Source organism: Vespa velutina, chromosome 5 (assembly GCF_912470025.1).
Source record: "Vespa velutina chromosome 5, iVesVel2.1, whole genome shotgun sequence".
Taxonomy (NCBI): domain Eukaryota; kingdom Metazoa; phylum Arthropoda; class Insecta; order Hymenoptera; family Vespidae; genus Vespa; species Vespa velutina.
Window position 1 is genome coordinate 2,146,831 of NC_062192.1, and position 13,348 is coordinate 2,160,178.

The 13,348-nt window shown below is 35.9% G+C and overlaps 2 protein-coding genes across 5 annotated transcripts in view; one reads left to right on the forward strand and one right to left on the reverse strand.

Annotated features, from left to right (window-relative positions):
- Positions 1-13,348, reverse strand: part of LOC124949037 (tyrosine-protein phosphatase 99A) — a 337,582-nt gene that overhangs the window by 208,073 nt on the left and 116,161 nt on the right. For all 3 annotated transcript variants that reach the window (XM_047493528.1, XM_047493527.1, XM_047493526.1), the window contains exon 2: positions 4,406-4,735. In XM_047493528.1, coding sequence (XP_047349484.1) covers positions 4,406-4,735 — 330 coding nt within the window. The remainder of the gene's footprint in view (positions 1-4,405; positions 4,736-13,348) is intronic.
- Positions 1-13,348, forward strand: part of LOC124949040 — a 143,771-nt gene that overhangs the window by 45,876 nt on the left and 84,547 nt on the right. Inside the window, exons 2-3 of one of the 2 annotated variants that reach the window (XM_047493540.1) lie at positions 1,338-1,535; positions 2,599-2,708. In XM_047493540.1, the coding sequence (XP_047349496.1) occupies positions 1,338-1,535; positions 2,599-2,708 (308 nt within the window). Of the gene's footprint in view, positions 1-1,337; positions 1,536-2,598; positions 3,748-13,348 lie in introns of those variants that run through there. The other variant, XR_007100938.1, reaches the window with a different exon arrangement.

Below are 13,348 nucleotides of genomic sequence, written 5' to 3' on the forward strand. Positions count from 1 at the left end.
CGTGAAAAAAAAATACATTTTCCTACCTAAAAACTTTTCACTTTGTTCCATTCTTTAAACCTTATTTACTACTCTATCTCTCTATCTTATTCTTTCTATTATTTACTTTTCTGTAATGGTGTATCAACGAACGTGTATACCACGTAAATACTTCTGACGGAACATCCATTTCATTTCTCTGGAGATGAATTTTTTAAACGGGTGTTAGAAATTCTAATGTGACATAATCGAAGAAGAAATATCATATACGTGAATATACGTTTTACTTTCAATGGGACTTGAAATTCTGTTTTATAGAAGGGGAATACTACGTCTGGTCGCAAGCATCATTCGACCATTCAATTCTATCTAATTCCGTTTTCATTCTATTCTTATCACCGGCGTTCCAACGTTCTTTCCAAAGACCTTTCTCCGAAGCAAAAGCTTCGAACGCGTTTCTCTGGAAAACGCAGTTATCTTCTTCCGTATGGATCCAGCTAGAAACTCCTCTCATGTACCATGCCGGACATGAAAAGAACGAAAAGAGATGGAGAATAATAAAAACTGGAAAAAGGCGCAACGAGGTGATGCGACAAAACCAGAAGCCATTGTCTAACATGCATCTCGGCTATGCGCATCACATGCATTCTCTATCTCTACTTTTCCTATCCTTTTCTCACCGACATCCTTTTCGTTCTTCCATCTTTTCCCACGAGAAACGAAAGGCAAAGGACGAACGTCGACCACAAAGAACGCGTTGAATATCCTTTCTCGTATTTTCCCTATTAAAAATATGCAAAGCTTGTTTCCTTTGTTTGTACGAATGTGATGAGTTTGTTTGCGAAAAAGAAATGACAGGATATACTTTGGATTTCCTTTGAAAATTTTCATAATAAATTATTTATACCGTATCAATGAATAATGTCGTATACTCGCATTGCATTTATCTTGTATTCAAACTCTATAAGAATTGAAATATTTTATTTCAATAGAAACGATCGGATTCGTTCAGGGCAACCATAGTAGTAAATATAGTGGATAATACTTACATCTCGAATCTACATTTCCCAAAATACTTAACATTAAAATGCAGCACAGAATTTCATAATATTATTTTATTAAGTATAGAAATTTTCAACGATTCTTTCTTTTCACGAATTTCTTTGGTCTAACATCGGAGATTAAGTTCTTGTCATCATCATCATCATCATCATCATCATCATTATCATCATCATCATCATCATCATCAACATTATCATCATCATCATCGTTATCGTGCCATTAATATTTAATTTAAAGTAAGTATATATAATATGGATGGCGTGATTCGAGATGTTTCATTTTTATGGGCAAACGAGACGCGGAAGAGAACGAGAAAAGGAACACACAAAGAAGAGAAAAAAAAAAGGGGAAGAAATTTGATCTGCATAGTACGTCTCTCGGACCGAGACCAGTATGGACAGCCTCACAGGGAATTTTTCAGTCGGGAACCGAGATTTTTTGCGAACGAGGGAGATGAAAATAAGGAAAAACGCGATAGCCAATCTCGTTCGTCGGTACGTATTCCCGATAGACATCTGTATATGCTCTTTCCAGAGATTTCAGAAATATTCATTTTAATGGTTGATCTAACGCGGGTATTGGTTACCGCTGAAGCGCTACGTGTTCAGAATTCTTTGTGGGAAACACGTACGGGCAAAATACTCTTTCTCTCTTTCGCTCTCTCTCTCTCTCTCTCTCTCTCTCTGTCTCTCTCTCTCTCTCTCTCTCTCTCTGTCTCTATCTACCTATCGATCTATCTATCTATCTATCTATCTATCTCTTTCTCTTTAAAAGATGTTGCCTGGGTGCTTTTATTCCTCACGTATATAACCTGCTGGATGTTACGATTAAAGTATCAAAAAAACTTAAACCCTTTTCGAATCTATAAATCTATAAAAGCTTTCGGTCGAAAAACTTTGCATCTACGATATTTCTCAAACTTTTACCATTTCGACGAAAATAATGTCTTCCGAACGAATTTATAAATATCAGAGAATTCAATGATAAATCCCTGATATATCTATCAATTTGTAATTACACGTTATAAGTTTCTATTCTAGAAATTCGATAAGTATAAGTGTGTGTGTGTGTGTGTTTGTATGTGTGTTCATATATAGATATATAGATACTTGTTATCTTAGTATGTGAGAAATAGTAAGTTTATAAGAACTATATAAGAAGATAAAAACGATTCTCCATCGATGTGAAATCGAGTTCACGTAGTATCGATAGGAAAATCCGAGAGAACTGGGAGAGTTCGTCGTGCATTTGGAGAAAGCATGAATAAGATGATTCGCTGGAAGGCATGGTAACCGTCGCATAATTTTACGTCGTTTCACTCAGAGATTCGAGAGATCCTTTCAATCGAATCGCGCAACGAATCGTGCATCGAATTTGAATCAACTACGACGTAACACGGATGAGAAATGACGCTAGAGATATCTGCTTTGCCTTTCATTTTTTTCCCCTTTTTTTCTTTTTCCTCTCTTTCTCTCTCTCCCTCTCCCTCTCTCTCTCTCTCTCTCTCTCTCTTTATCTTTCTTTTCTTTTCTTAACTTTTCTTTTCTTTTTTTATAGATTCGCAAAACGAGGCAAGCAAAGTTATGCCATAGAAGTTATGGTCTCGTACTCTCTCATGATTCCAATGTCTATGGGACGCCTCCAAGGAAAAGTTTGCTCTTGACGCGGTGAGTTACACGTGACGAATTCAAATCAGGCGTAAATACTTAAAGCAAACACTCCTACTGGGGGGTAGAAACTGAGTTTTAAAATAAAGCATTAGAAGATCGTCGAGCACCGAGATAGTTAGGCGGGGTGGTACCACCCCATCCCTCCAATCCTTTCCTCTTTCTACCCTCATCCCCTCTCCCTCCCCCCTCTCTCCTAAAAGTTCACCACGAAGTTTATGTAAACTCGAAAACTTTCGGAGTGAACTAGCTCCCCGAACACAAATTGCAACCACAGTGAATGAATCAAAGAGTGACCATTACGCGATTCTGAGTATACAAAAAGGGAGAACTGATTTAGAAAATTATGGGAATGAGAAGGAAGAAACGAAGATGATCAAAGAGTGAATAAATAAAATCTAATAAAGTCGAGGAAGTAACGATTCGTTTTTTACTTATCATAAAGATAAGCGACTTTGTTGCTGTGCCGATATATTATAATGACAAAGAGTGACAAAAAAAAAAAAAAAAAAGAAAAAAAGAAACGTTCTCACTTGCCGCATACCTGCTGGCTAAAAGCTATAGAAAGTGCACTAGAAAAGTTTTCATCATTTTTAACCACGCGAGAAGAACAGAAAAACTGCATTTGTACTTGGTAACGTCTATATTCTTCGAGAAGAAACACGAGAAGATTTTGTCAGAGAAAAAGGAAAAGAGAGAGAGAGAGAGAGAGTATGCAAGATGTATTACTACTGAATGAATCGATTTCGTTCGGAAATCGAAACGTGTTGACCGAGTTTGCTTCAACTTCGATGAGAGATATGATATGGTAATATCCATGGATAATTTAGGAAAATGTATAATTATCTCGACCGTTACGAAGACCATTTTCACATTCGAGAACGAGGAACGCAACCCCTCGCGGCAAGTTTATCCAATATCGTTGAAACAACGATATTGGGGTTACAAGAAGATCGCTACTGGTATATAGTTGGAACGTACTTTGAGAAGGCCTGCAAATTGCCTTCGTTAGTAAAGAGGTACCCTTTGAAAGTCCCTATAGATCTACATGTAAGGTTTCCTAAATTTCCAGTTACTAAAAGCAATATCTGCTAACGCTACAATCACTATCTTTTCAAACTATTACTTGATTTCATAAGAAACAATGATAATCAATAAAACTTTATCTTTATTTAAAAAGAAAGAAAATGATTTAACGCCAATGACCGACTCCCGTGAATGAAAATTTTGAAATACTTTAATATATCAATAATAAAAGATGTATAACATACGTTAATATATATCTAACATTTAACTCATAGTTAGAAATAGATATAATATACATAGGTTTAAATATTGACGTATAGAGTTTGTTATTACAATATTCGCCTACGTATGTATGTATATACATAACGTATACAAGAGAATAAGGACTTCTTCAAAAATAACAAAATCTTTGTTATTCGCTACTCGACGAGTATAAATTTAACATGTATACGTACTTATGTACATAGATTTAAACTCTCGTATTCTCTTTCATTCCCATGTTTGAAAATCTATGAATATTTAAAAAGTACGATATGAACATGAAACAACGTAGACAAAAATGAAAGAACGTTGTGTTTATAAAAGAAATTAAAAAAAAAAGAAAAAAAAAAAAAAAAAAAAAAAAAAAAAAAATACTAAAAAAGAAAAAGAAGAAGAAACAAATAACTCACCTTGAACGATGAGCTTAATGACGGCATCCGGTGTACTACGATTGTTTATTAGGCACTCGTACTTGGCCGAGTCCGGTGCTGTGACAGGATGAAATTGTAGAGCATAATTTTTCAAAGAGAGAGAGACCCTATTCTGATGAGTCCAAACATCGGTGCCCCTGTTGGCATGTTCGTGTTGCATCCCGTTAGCCTGCCACTCGAGTAACTGCATACCGTTGGCTCGCCACTCGAGCATATACACCAGAGAGTCTTCCGTCACTCCTGGACAATTCAACGTCACGTTCTTGCCGGCCTCAACGACGAGCTCCTCGACCAACGAATTCGTGTCATCTGAAACGAGACGAAGGTCGTTCCATTAATCCAAATAACTTTGTTTATTAATATTAACCATCTAACCCTTTGTCAGTCGCTAGAAATATAACTGTTCTCTGACATCATGAAATATCACGTATCTCAAACAAATTTACAAATATCTTTTTCTATACTTTCACCGTAATGTATGTATGTATGCATATATGTATGTATATCAAGAAATCTAGAACTGTATTACAAGAGTAGAAAATTCTCATTTATTTAAAAAAAAAAAAAAATCACCCCAAAACAAGAGGATAACTTCGCATAGGAAGAATATATATCTAACTGTATATGTGTATGTACACTGCAAACGTAACGATACCAAAAATATGAGAGAAACTATGAAATATGAAATGTATGAAAGAGAGAGATAGAGAGAGAGATAGAGAGAGAGATAGAGAGAGAGAGAGAGAAAGATAGAGATAAAGAGAGAAAGAGAGAGAAGCAAAAATGAGAAACAAATTCGAGTTGGTACGATCCAAGCGAATCCTGCCAGTACCATTACCCTCGACATCAAATAAAACGACCATGGATTCACAGCCGTACCATTTTACGCGATGTAACTCGTTGCGTTATTAGCCGTATGCTTGTAGCCGGATTAAAAACTACCTGGGATCATACTCTCGTATGCGTGCTTTCGCATTGATTACGAATGATTCCGTTTGGACGTATAAATATCACGACTGCTCTTCGAAGTTCCTATCCTTTTTTTTCTTTTTTTTTTTTTTTTTTTTCGTTTTTATTTATTATTGCCTGATATTTCCTCCTTTTTTTTTTTTGTTCCTTCATCTTTATCTTCACGCGAAAAGAAAATATTTCGGGATTAAAATGGGACTTTCTTTAAAGTTCATAATTTTTTCGTATCACGTAAAACAGTAAGTCCGGAGTGAGAGAAAAGGAAAAAAGAAAAACAAAAAAGAAAAAAAAAGCAAAAAGAAGAAAGAAGAAGAAGAAGAAGAAGAAGAAAAAGAAAAACAGAGAGAGAGAGAGAAAAAAAAAAGCTAACATACAGAGTACAAACTTAATTATCCCTTACCACAAATAAGACAACCAGTCCGATTCACGATCTTTTCTCTTATGGCAACGGTGCTATATAGTTATACCGCAAACTTCTCAAGTTTATTACATTCCGAGTAAATACTCGTCCTTCTGTTTTCACCTTACCAATCTCTCTTTCTTTCTTTCTCTCTCTCTCTCTCTCTCTCTCTCTCTCTCTCTCTGTCTCTTTGTCTCTCTGTCTCTTTCTTTTTTTTTTATTTCTCAAGGACAGTTCAATGGAGCGCACACTCGTGATGCTAATCGTTGGTAGGTTTACGAGCAGTAGATAAGCAAACTATGTATGTCCTCTGTGTGTTGCTTGCTACAGAAGATAAGTTCTTACCACCGATCATTCTCTCTTTCTCTTTCTTTCATGAACACTTTTCGTGGGAAGAAGATAAATAAAGAAATGGAACAACGAAAACGTGTAACTTCAATTGCTCTTTGTATTCATTATAATGATCCCATTTTATTATCAAGATCTCATCTAAATTGTTAGAACACTTTGAACGGAGTTAAAATATTTTCTTTTCGAGAGATAGAAAAAAAGAAAATTTATATATGCTCAAACGGATTTTAATTAAAAATATTTTTTAATAAAAAAAAAAAAAAAAAAAAAAAAAAAAGAAAAAACAAACAGAAAAAAAGAAGCAAACGAGAGAAGAAAAATAAAAAATGAGAAACGTATGAACGTATAGAAATGAAATTTTGGATTTAAATGTCAGTAATAAAATTTTTTAAATGAAGATAAAGTTTTTGCTCTTTTTACATGTATGATGCTCAGAACAGATACGAACTTTATCGGTCAATTATCGAGAAATCAAACTATCCAAAGTGAAAGGTCAACGGAGAGCTTTGCCCTGTTAAGTGTTACGGTATTAAATTTCCGGAGCAACGCGATCGTTGCAAGTATTCGAAGCACGCGTACGTACTCATACGTGCATAAAGTGCGAGTTTGGTGCAGCCAGCCATATCTCGATACCGCACTTTCTCTCCCAGAGGTGTCGATCCACCTCTGCAACTCTTCGTCCCTCTCCACCAATCCAAACTTTGCATCTGGCGCGTGCACATTCGTAAAAAAAAAAAACAAAAAAAAAGAAAAAAAGAAATAACAATATACCTCCCTCTCTCTCCCTCTCTCTCTCTCTCTCTCTCTCTCTCTTTCTCTCTTTTTCTTTTGTTGTTAGTGATTTTTTTTCATTGTTTTTTATTAATAAAATGAAGAGAGACTGAATAATAATTGAACACACGAAAATTTTTATTTTAAAAATAAATTGTTTGCGAGCTAACGCGAGGAGAATAAATTATTAAATAAGAAAAAAAAAAGAAAAAAAATCATTTCACGACGTCAACATTAAAAGTATTAACAAAATAGTCTGAAAAAAAAAAGGGAAGAAGAAAAATACAAAATTCAGTCATAATCCTCTTGACTGTAAAACGGATTCCTCGGGATTGGAGCAAGATATAAGTATGAACTATGAGGTCATTCAAAATACACTCACGAGAAGGCTGACAAGTGAATAATGAGGCTTCATGAACTCGCTGGCGGATTATACGGAGCGGAGAGTTGCCTCCAAGGTCCGTGTAAATATCGTAAAAGGAAGTTTCTCATCCGGAGATTTGCCATTTTAAGAACATTGCTGTTTAATATCCCAACCAAAAAACTATCCTTACATTACGAGATGAAATTTTAATCTTACCGTATTTAAAAGCAAATTACTTTCCTAAAATCAAAATCAAAATCTAGAGATTTATATATAGAAGATATATAAACGGTATAGAAGGTGAAGAAAGGTGAAAAGGGAAAAGAAAAAAAGAGAAAAGAAAAAAAAGAAAGAAAAATAAAAAGAACAGAGGAAAAAAGAATTAGAAGAATAAGCGAAAGAATAATAGAAAATTTTTTTCTTTTTCTCGTGAGAACATGTCACGTTCTCTTTGAACAAGAAAAAGAGAGAGATAGAGAGAGAGAGAGAGAAGGAGAAAGAAGGAAAGAGAGAAGATGGGCCGCCTAAACTTTCTGTCACCCTTCTCATCTACTCTTTGGTCATAGAAGTCCATTTCGCGCGCAGGTTAACATAATGTAAAAACTTTTCCGGCAGTTGATAACGCCCGCTGCCATTCTGCCAGCACGTTCGTGACAACGAAATATACGGGACCCTTCGTACCAAGTTCGATCGTTCGAACTTCCTTCCGAACATACGTTACTACGAAAGCGAATTAATGCGATTCCTCCGATTTACGATTCCATTTTATTTTTTTTTTTGTTTTTTTTTTTTTTTCCTTTTATTTCTTTGAATCTTACGGCAAATGTCTAATGCACAAAAGAAAAGAAAAAGAGTGAGAGATAGAGAGAGAGAGAGAGAGAGAGAGAGACAGAGAGAGATAAAAGAAAATCGAGCCTAAGTCATACGTCATTCTTATTATTGTCAAGTTATTACTTTCTTTAATAATAAAAAATTTATTCGGCCACGAGTACAAATTCTATCTATCATAATTAACGTAACGCTGTAATAGCCCATGCGGTTAACTTCACTGTTATGAGTCTAATAATGTTTAATAGTCTTCAGGTATGGAAGAAAGGTGGAAGAGAAGGGACGAATGAGAAAGCTTGGGTGAAATGAGAGAACGTTAACAATCCTGACGAATATTTACGACGTCTGTCTGAAGTCTCGTGAACAACGATGTATCTGTCTTTCCTCGTGTCTTCCGTGCCTTCTCCGTATCCATTTTCCTTTTCTCTTTCTCTTTCTCTCACACTCTCTCTCTCTCTCTCTCTCTCTCTCTCTATCTATCTCTATCTTTTACTTCCTCTTTCTCTTTCTCTTTCTCTTCCTCTCATTGCTAGAGTTCTACCTTAATTACTCGTCACAAAGTGGCAGCCACGCTACTTCCATTCCTTCGAGTTAAAAGTAGAAGAGCTACTCGAATCGAGCAGAGTCCTCGAAATCAGCTTTAATACCGTAGGAACATTACGAAGCTTACGAGAGCTTCTTAAAGCCGACGAAAGAGGAGTTTCTAACAGGCTGATACAGTTTCTTTCAACGAATCCACCGAAGGAACTCCTATTACCCTGATCTCTGTTTTGCAGTTTTTATGGAATATTGATTTTAAAGAATAAGAAAGAAAGAAATAGAAAGAAATAGAGAGAGAGAGAGAGAGAGAGAGAGAGAGAGAGTGATTTTGCAGTATTATCAGAAAGAATACTGGAAGAGAGTGGTTAAAAAATATTAAAACAAATCCTTCGATTCTTGTCTGTCTTTTTCTTTCTCTCTCTCTCACTCTTTCTCTCTCTCTCTCTCTCTCTCTCTTTTTCTTTGTTATTCTTTTTTGTATTTATAAAATAAACGATGGACACGGAGATGAATATACTTAAACGTCGTTACTTTATGCCAAATTTGTTAATTTGCATATTTTATGACCTTGGCCGTGTATTTGATCAAAAAAAAAAAAAAAAAAAAAAAAAAAAAAAGGCAAAATAGAAGAACGAACCTTGATACAAGGATATTCATGAAAAAATATATCCCATAGAATATATCGACGATCTAATATCACTTGGAGGACAAATTCGTAAAAAAAAAAAAAGAAAACAAAAAAGATAAGAAAACAAAAAATAAAAATGAAAAGAAAATACCAACATTTCGGGAGGAGAATTTAAATGGATTTTAAGAGGGTATTACGAAATAAAGAAAGAAAGAATAAAAGTAAAGAAGGAAAGGAAAGAAGAAAGAGAAAAAAAAAAAGGAGAAGTAAAGAACGAACGAACGAACGAACGAATGGATGAACGAACGAACGAGACAAAAAAGATGGGGTGGCCGGTGGGTGGAGGGGGATGAAAAGAGCGTGGATCGGATAGGAGATGGGGGTAGAGTATAGAACGTAGCTAGAACTGTATCCAGAGCCAGAAAAGCAAAAGCAATTAAGATAGTTACTTGGTTATGAGACAAAAAGGCAAGTCGGAACGAAGGTAGGAAGGTAATTACCGTGGTAACGGCTTGCCTTCGCCGTGTGACTGTGTCTCGTGGAGCGTGCTGGCTTCTGGGGAAATTAGTGCTGGAAAAATTCATGCCCACGGAAGATTTGCGTAAATTAATTTACGGCACCGAGCCAAGCTCCTGCCGAGGAAAAGAGGATGAAATTCAATTTCTTCGTGCGGGAGGTGCGCGACTGGTTCTGGAGAAGACGAGAAGTGGATAGGAGGAGAAAGAGTAGAAGTTCGGGGATTGGGGGGTATAGGTAGGGGGAGGGGGTCAACGAAATTGCTTAGGCACTCCCTGGACAGTTCGACGATGGCGATAACTTATCCGAATTCAGCAATCTCGGTTTCTTCTTCCGGAGGGCTGCTCTACGGACGGCTGAAAGCTTTAATCTCGAGAAAATTTATTCGGCCACGGAGAAAGGTCTCGTTCCGAGATTCTCGAGACTCTCCCTATCTCCTCTCTCTCTTTCTCTCTCTCTTTCTTTCTCTCTCTTTCTTTCTCTTTTTCTCTTTCTTTCTTTCTCTCATCTTCTCATTCTCGCCTTACTATAGTTTAGCCGCTTCTGGTATTTTATGTTGGTAATATTTTCTGTTATACTTTTTATATACTGTATACATATTTTTTCACTTTGCACTTACGACCATTTCTCTTTCTCTTTCTCCCCCTCCCTCTCTCTCTCTCTCTCTCTCTCTACCTCTCTCTCTCTCTCCCTTTCTCTTTTCTGGTCTGTTTAATAAGAAAACTATTTCTTTGAGATCATCGGTAAAAAAGTTTTTTAGTTATTTCCGACGAGCTCGTTATAACGGCTTAACATTTTTCGTAATCACAAAATTAGACGGTACTTCTTATTTCCTTCCGTTTCTCCACTCAGCGTAGCTTTAGAGATGAAAAAGGAAGAAGAAACAAGAGAGAAAAAATAAGAAAAAAAAAAAAAGAAAAAAAGAAAAGAAAAAAAAGGAAAAAGAAAGAAAGAAAGAAAAAAGAAAAATAATAAAGAAAACAACAAAATTCAGCTTTTCTGATCTCGTTAGAGCAACTAGAGAGTATAGAGAAGAGTTCCGATCGCGAGCCGAACCGCACGCCGCCATAATTTAATATCTTTCGCGTAGCACGAACGGAAAATGACGCACGATCAAGATAGTTTCATTCATATTTCATCGACGGTACGTAGGTACCGGGTGCTGACTACGCAAGAGAAAGTAATCATTGAATAGGACAGTAAATAACGCTTTCACAGAGAAGTGCTCTTCGATGATAATAATGCGAAGACAATACTTGTTGTTTCTTTTTACACCTCCTCCATCAACCCCATCCCTGTTTATTACGATCAATCGTTCGATGCTTCCTCGCGATTATTTTCCAACCTCTGTCCACTGAATCATTAATCACATCACAGATTTCGATCGTCGAGAATTGAGAGATAAATAGAGAGAGAGAGAGAGAGAGAGAGAGAGAGAGAGAGAGAGAGGGAGAGAGTGAGAGAAAGCATTTGTACGGAAACGAACTCGACTATTCTCGTCGTAGTCGTCGTTCGAGGTACGAATCGAATTGCCAGGGCGTTGAACAACGTTGAAACAACTCGAACACGTCGTAAATCCACGAATGATTCTCGAATCGTCTGTACCGGCAGCCAGTACGTAAACTTCCAGGTTTAATTGCTCGCTCGGTCAGACGGCGCTCGTTAATTACTTCCCATTTAATTAGCGTTTACCCTCTTACGCTCGGCCGAGAATGCCGCCGTACGCGATGTAAATCATCGAATTTGGGATGCTCCAAAGATTCGATTCGTTATTCTGGAAGCTACTTTGATCTTTTAAATTATTCTAACCGATTTCGAATTCTAGTAGATATAATACCGGGGGATACAATTTCTAAATTTCGAAAAGTTTATGCCTATTTCCAATGAGGATTTCATGAGTATATATATATATATATATATATATATATATATATATATATAAATTCATACATATATAATATATATATAATGTATAATAGATATAGTATATTATGTTTTCGAGGTTTCCCTCTCTCGCTCACTCTCTCTTTCTCCTTTTCAAGAGATAGAAATTCGAAGGAAATTCGAAGGAAATTCGAGCCGTGAGAATCGTAAGTCAAGCACGTTTCGATGCTTTTCGCTAATGGATCATTCCCAGGAGAACCGAAACAAATGGATCCACCATTTTCTTTTCCTTCGTAAACGGAGTAAACACGTCCGATCGTTTCTACGTTTCCATCCTTCTACAGAGAACTCGATATTCGACCTATAATTACACAAGAACATGGACGAAATGAGACATATATATATATATATATATATATATATATATATATATATATATATATATATATATCGCTAAAGCGGTATATCTATTTTCAATCGATCCTCTGTCGTGCCATACATCGGCTTCACGCAAAAGTCACGAAAAAATGGTAGCTCGCGTGCCGACAAAACGTAGCTCGTACTATTTGCCAAACGATACCACGAAGCTAGGGTAGGCGGTACATTTTTGTATCAATAATGTAGAGGTGCGATTATCGTTGGTAGTATAGCACGAGGGAACGAAGAGTAAAAAGGGGGAAATACAGTTTCAACACTAACGCTAATGACATTGCGGTTTGATCACAGTTTCGATTGTGGCACGACGAATCGTTACCGCAAGGCTGCCCACATTTTTCATCAAACTCTATACGTTCATCTCTTTCTTTCTCTCTCTCTCTCTCTCTCTCTCTCTCTCTCTCTCTCTCTTACTCTCTCATTCTCACTCTTTCGTTCTATCTCATGATTCTAATCATATCACGACATTGAATATTTTCTAAGTACCGCCCAAATTGAATTTAATAACGTTTACGTCATTAATCATATCTCAAAAGGTTAGATAAAAATAAAAGAAAAGAGAACTTGAGAATTTTTTTTCTTTATTCCATTTTCTCTTCTTTTATTTTATTTTAATTTTATAATTACAATTTTTTCAGTCGTTCCTTTTTCTTTCTTTTTTTATTTCTTTTTTTGTTTTCTTTTTATTTTTTTTTCTTTTTCATTATGAAATCCGTATTATCGTTATATTTCTTATCATTATAAACTCGGTCATGGGATACGATAGGTATGATTGTAATGAGAATAATAGATATTCTAGAATCGTTTTCTCTACAGAGAAGGAGAAAGAATGAGAGAAGGGTATCGATTATAATGGCGTGAAAGCAAAAAGACGAAGACATTTCACGATAATAGAATACTCGTTCGAGTCCCTTATTCCTTGTAATTTATCGCTCAATTATATGCTCGCCTTAAGATCCAAGGGTTTTCGTACTTGAAAGTATCGCGATTCGTTTAACACGCCAACCGGAAAGACTTGTTTTATGATTCTCTCGAAAAGAGAAAATCCAAAGGAAGGTAGATAATGGATAAAATAAAGAAATTATTTAATTATAAAAACTCGAATATACGGATAGACCCTTTATTTTTCTTCAAAGGTAAATCACGATGGGGAAACTGAGAGAAAAATTTCAAATATAATAACCTGACCTCGACCTCGCGAAAAAACAGGTATACGAATGGGATGAGCTTGATGGA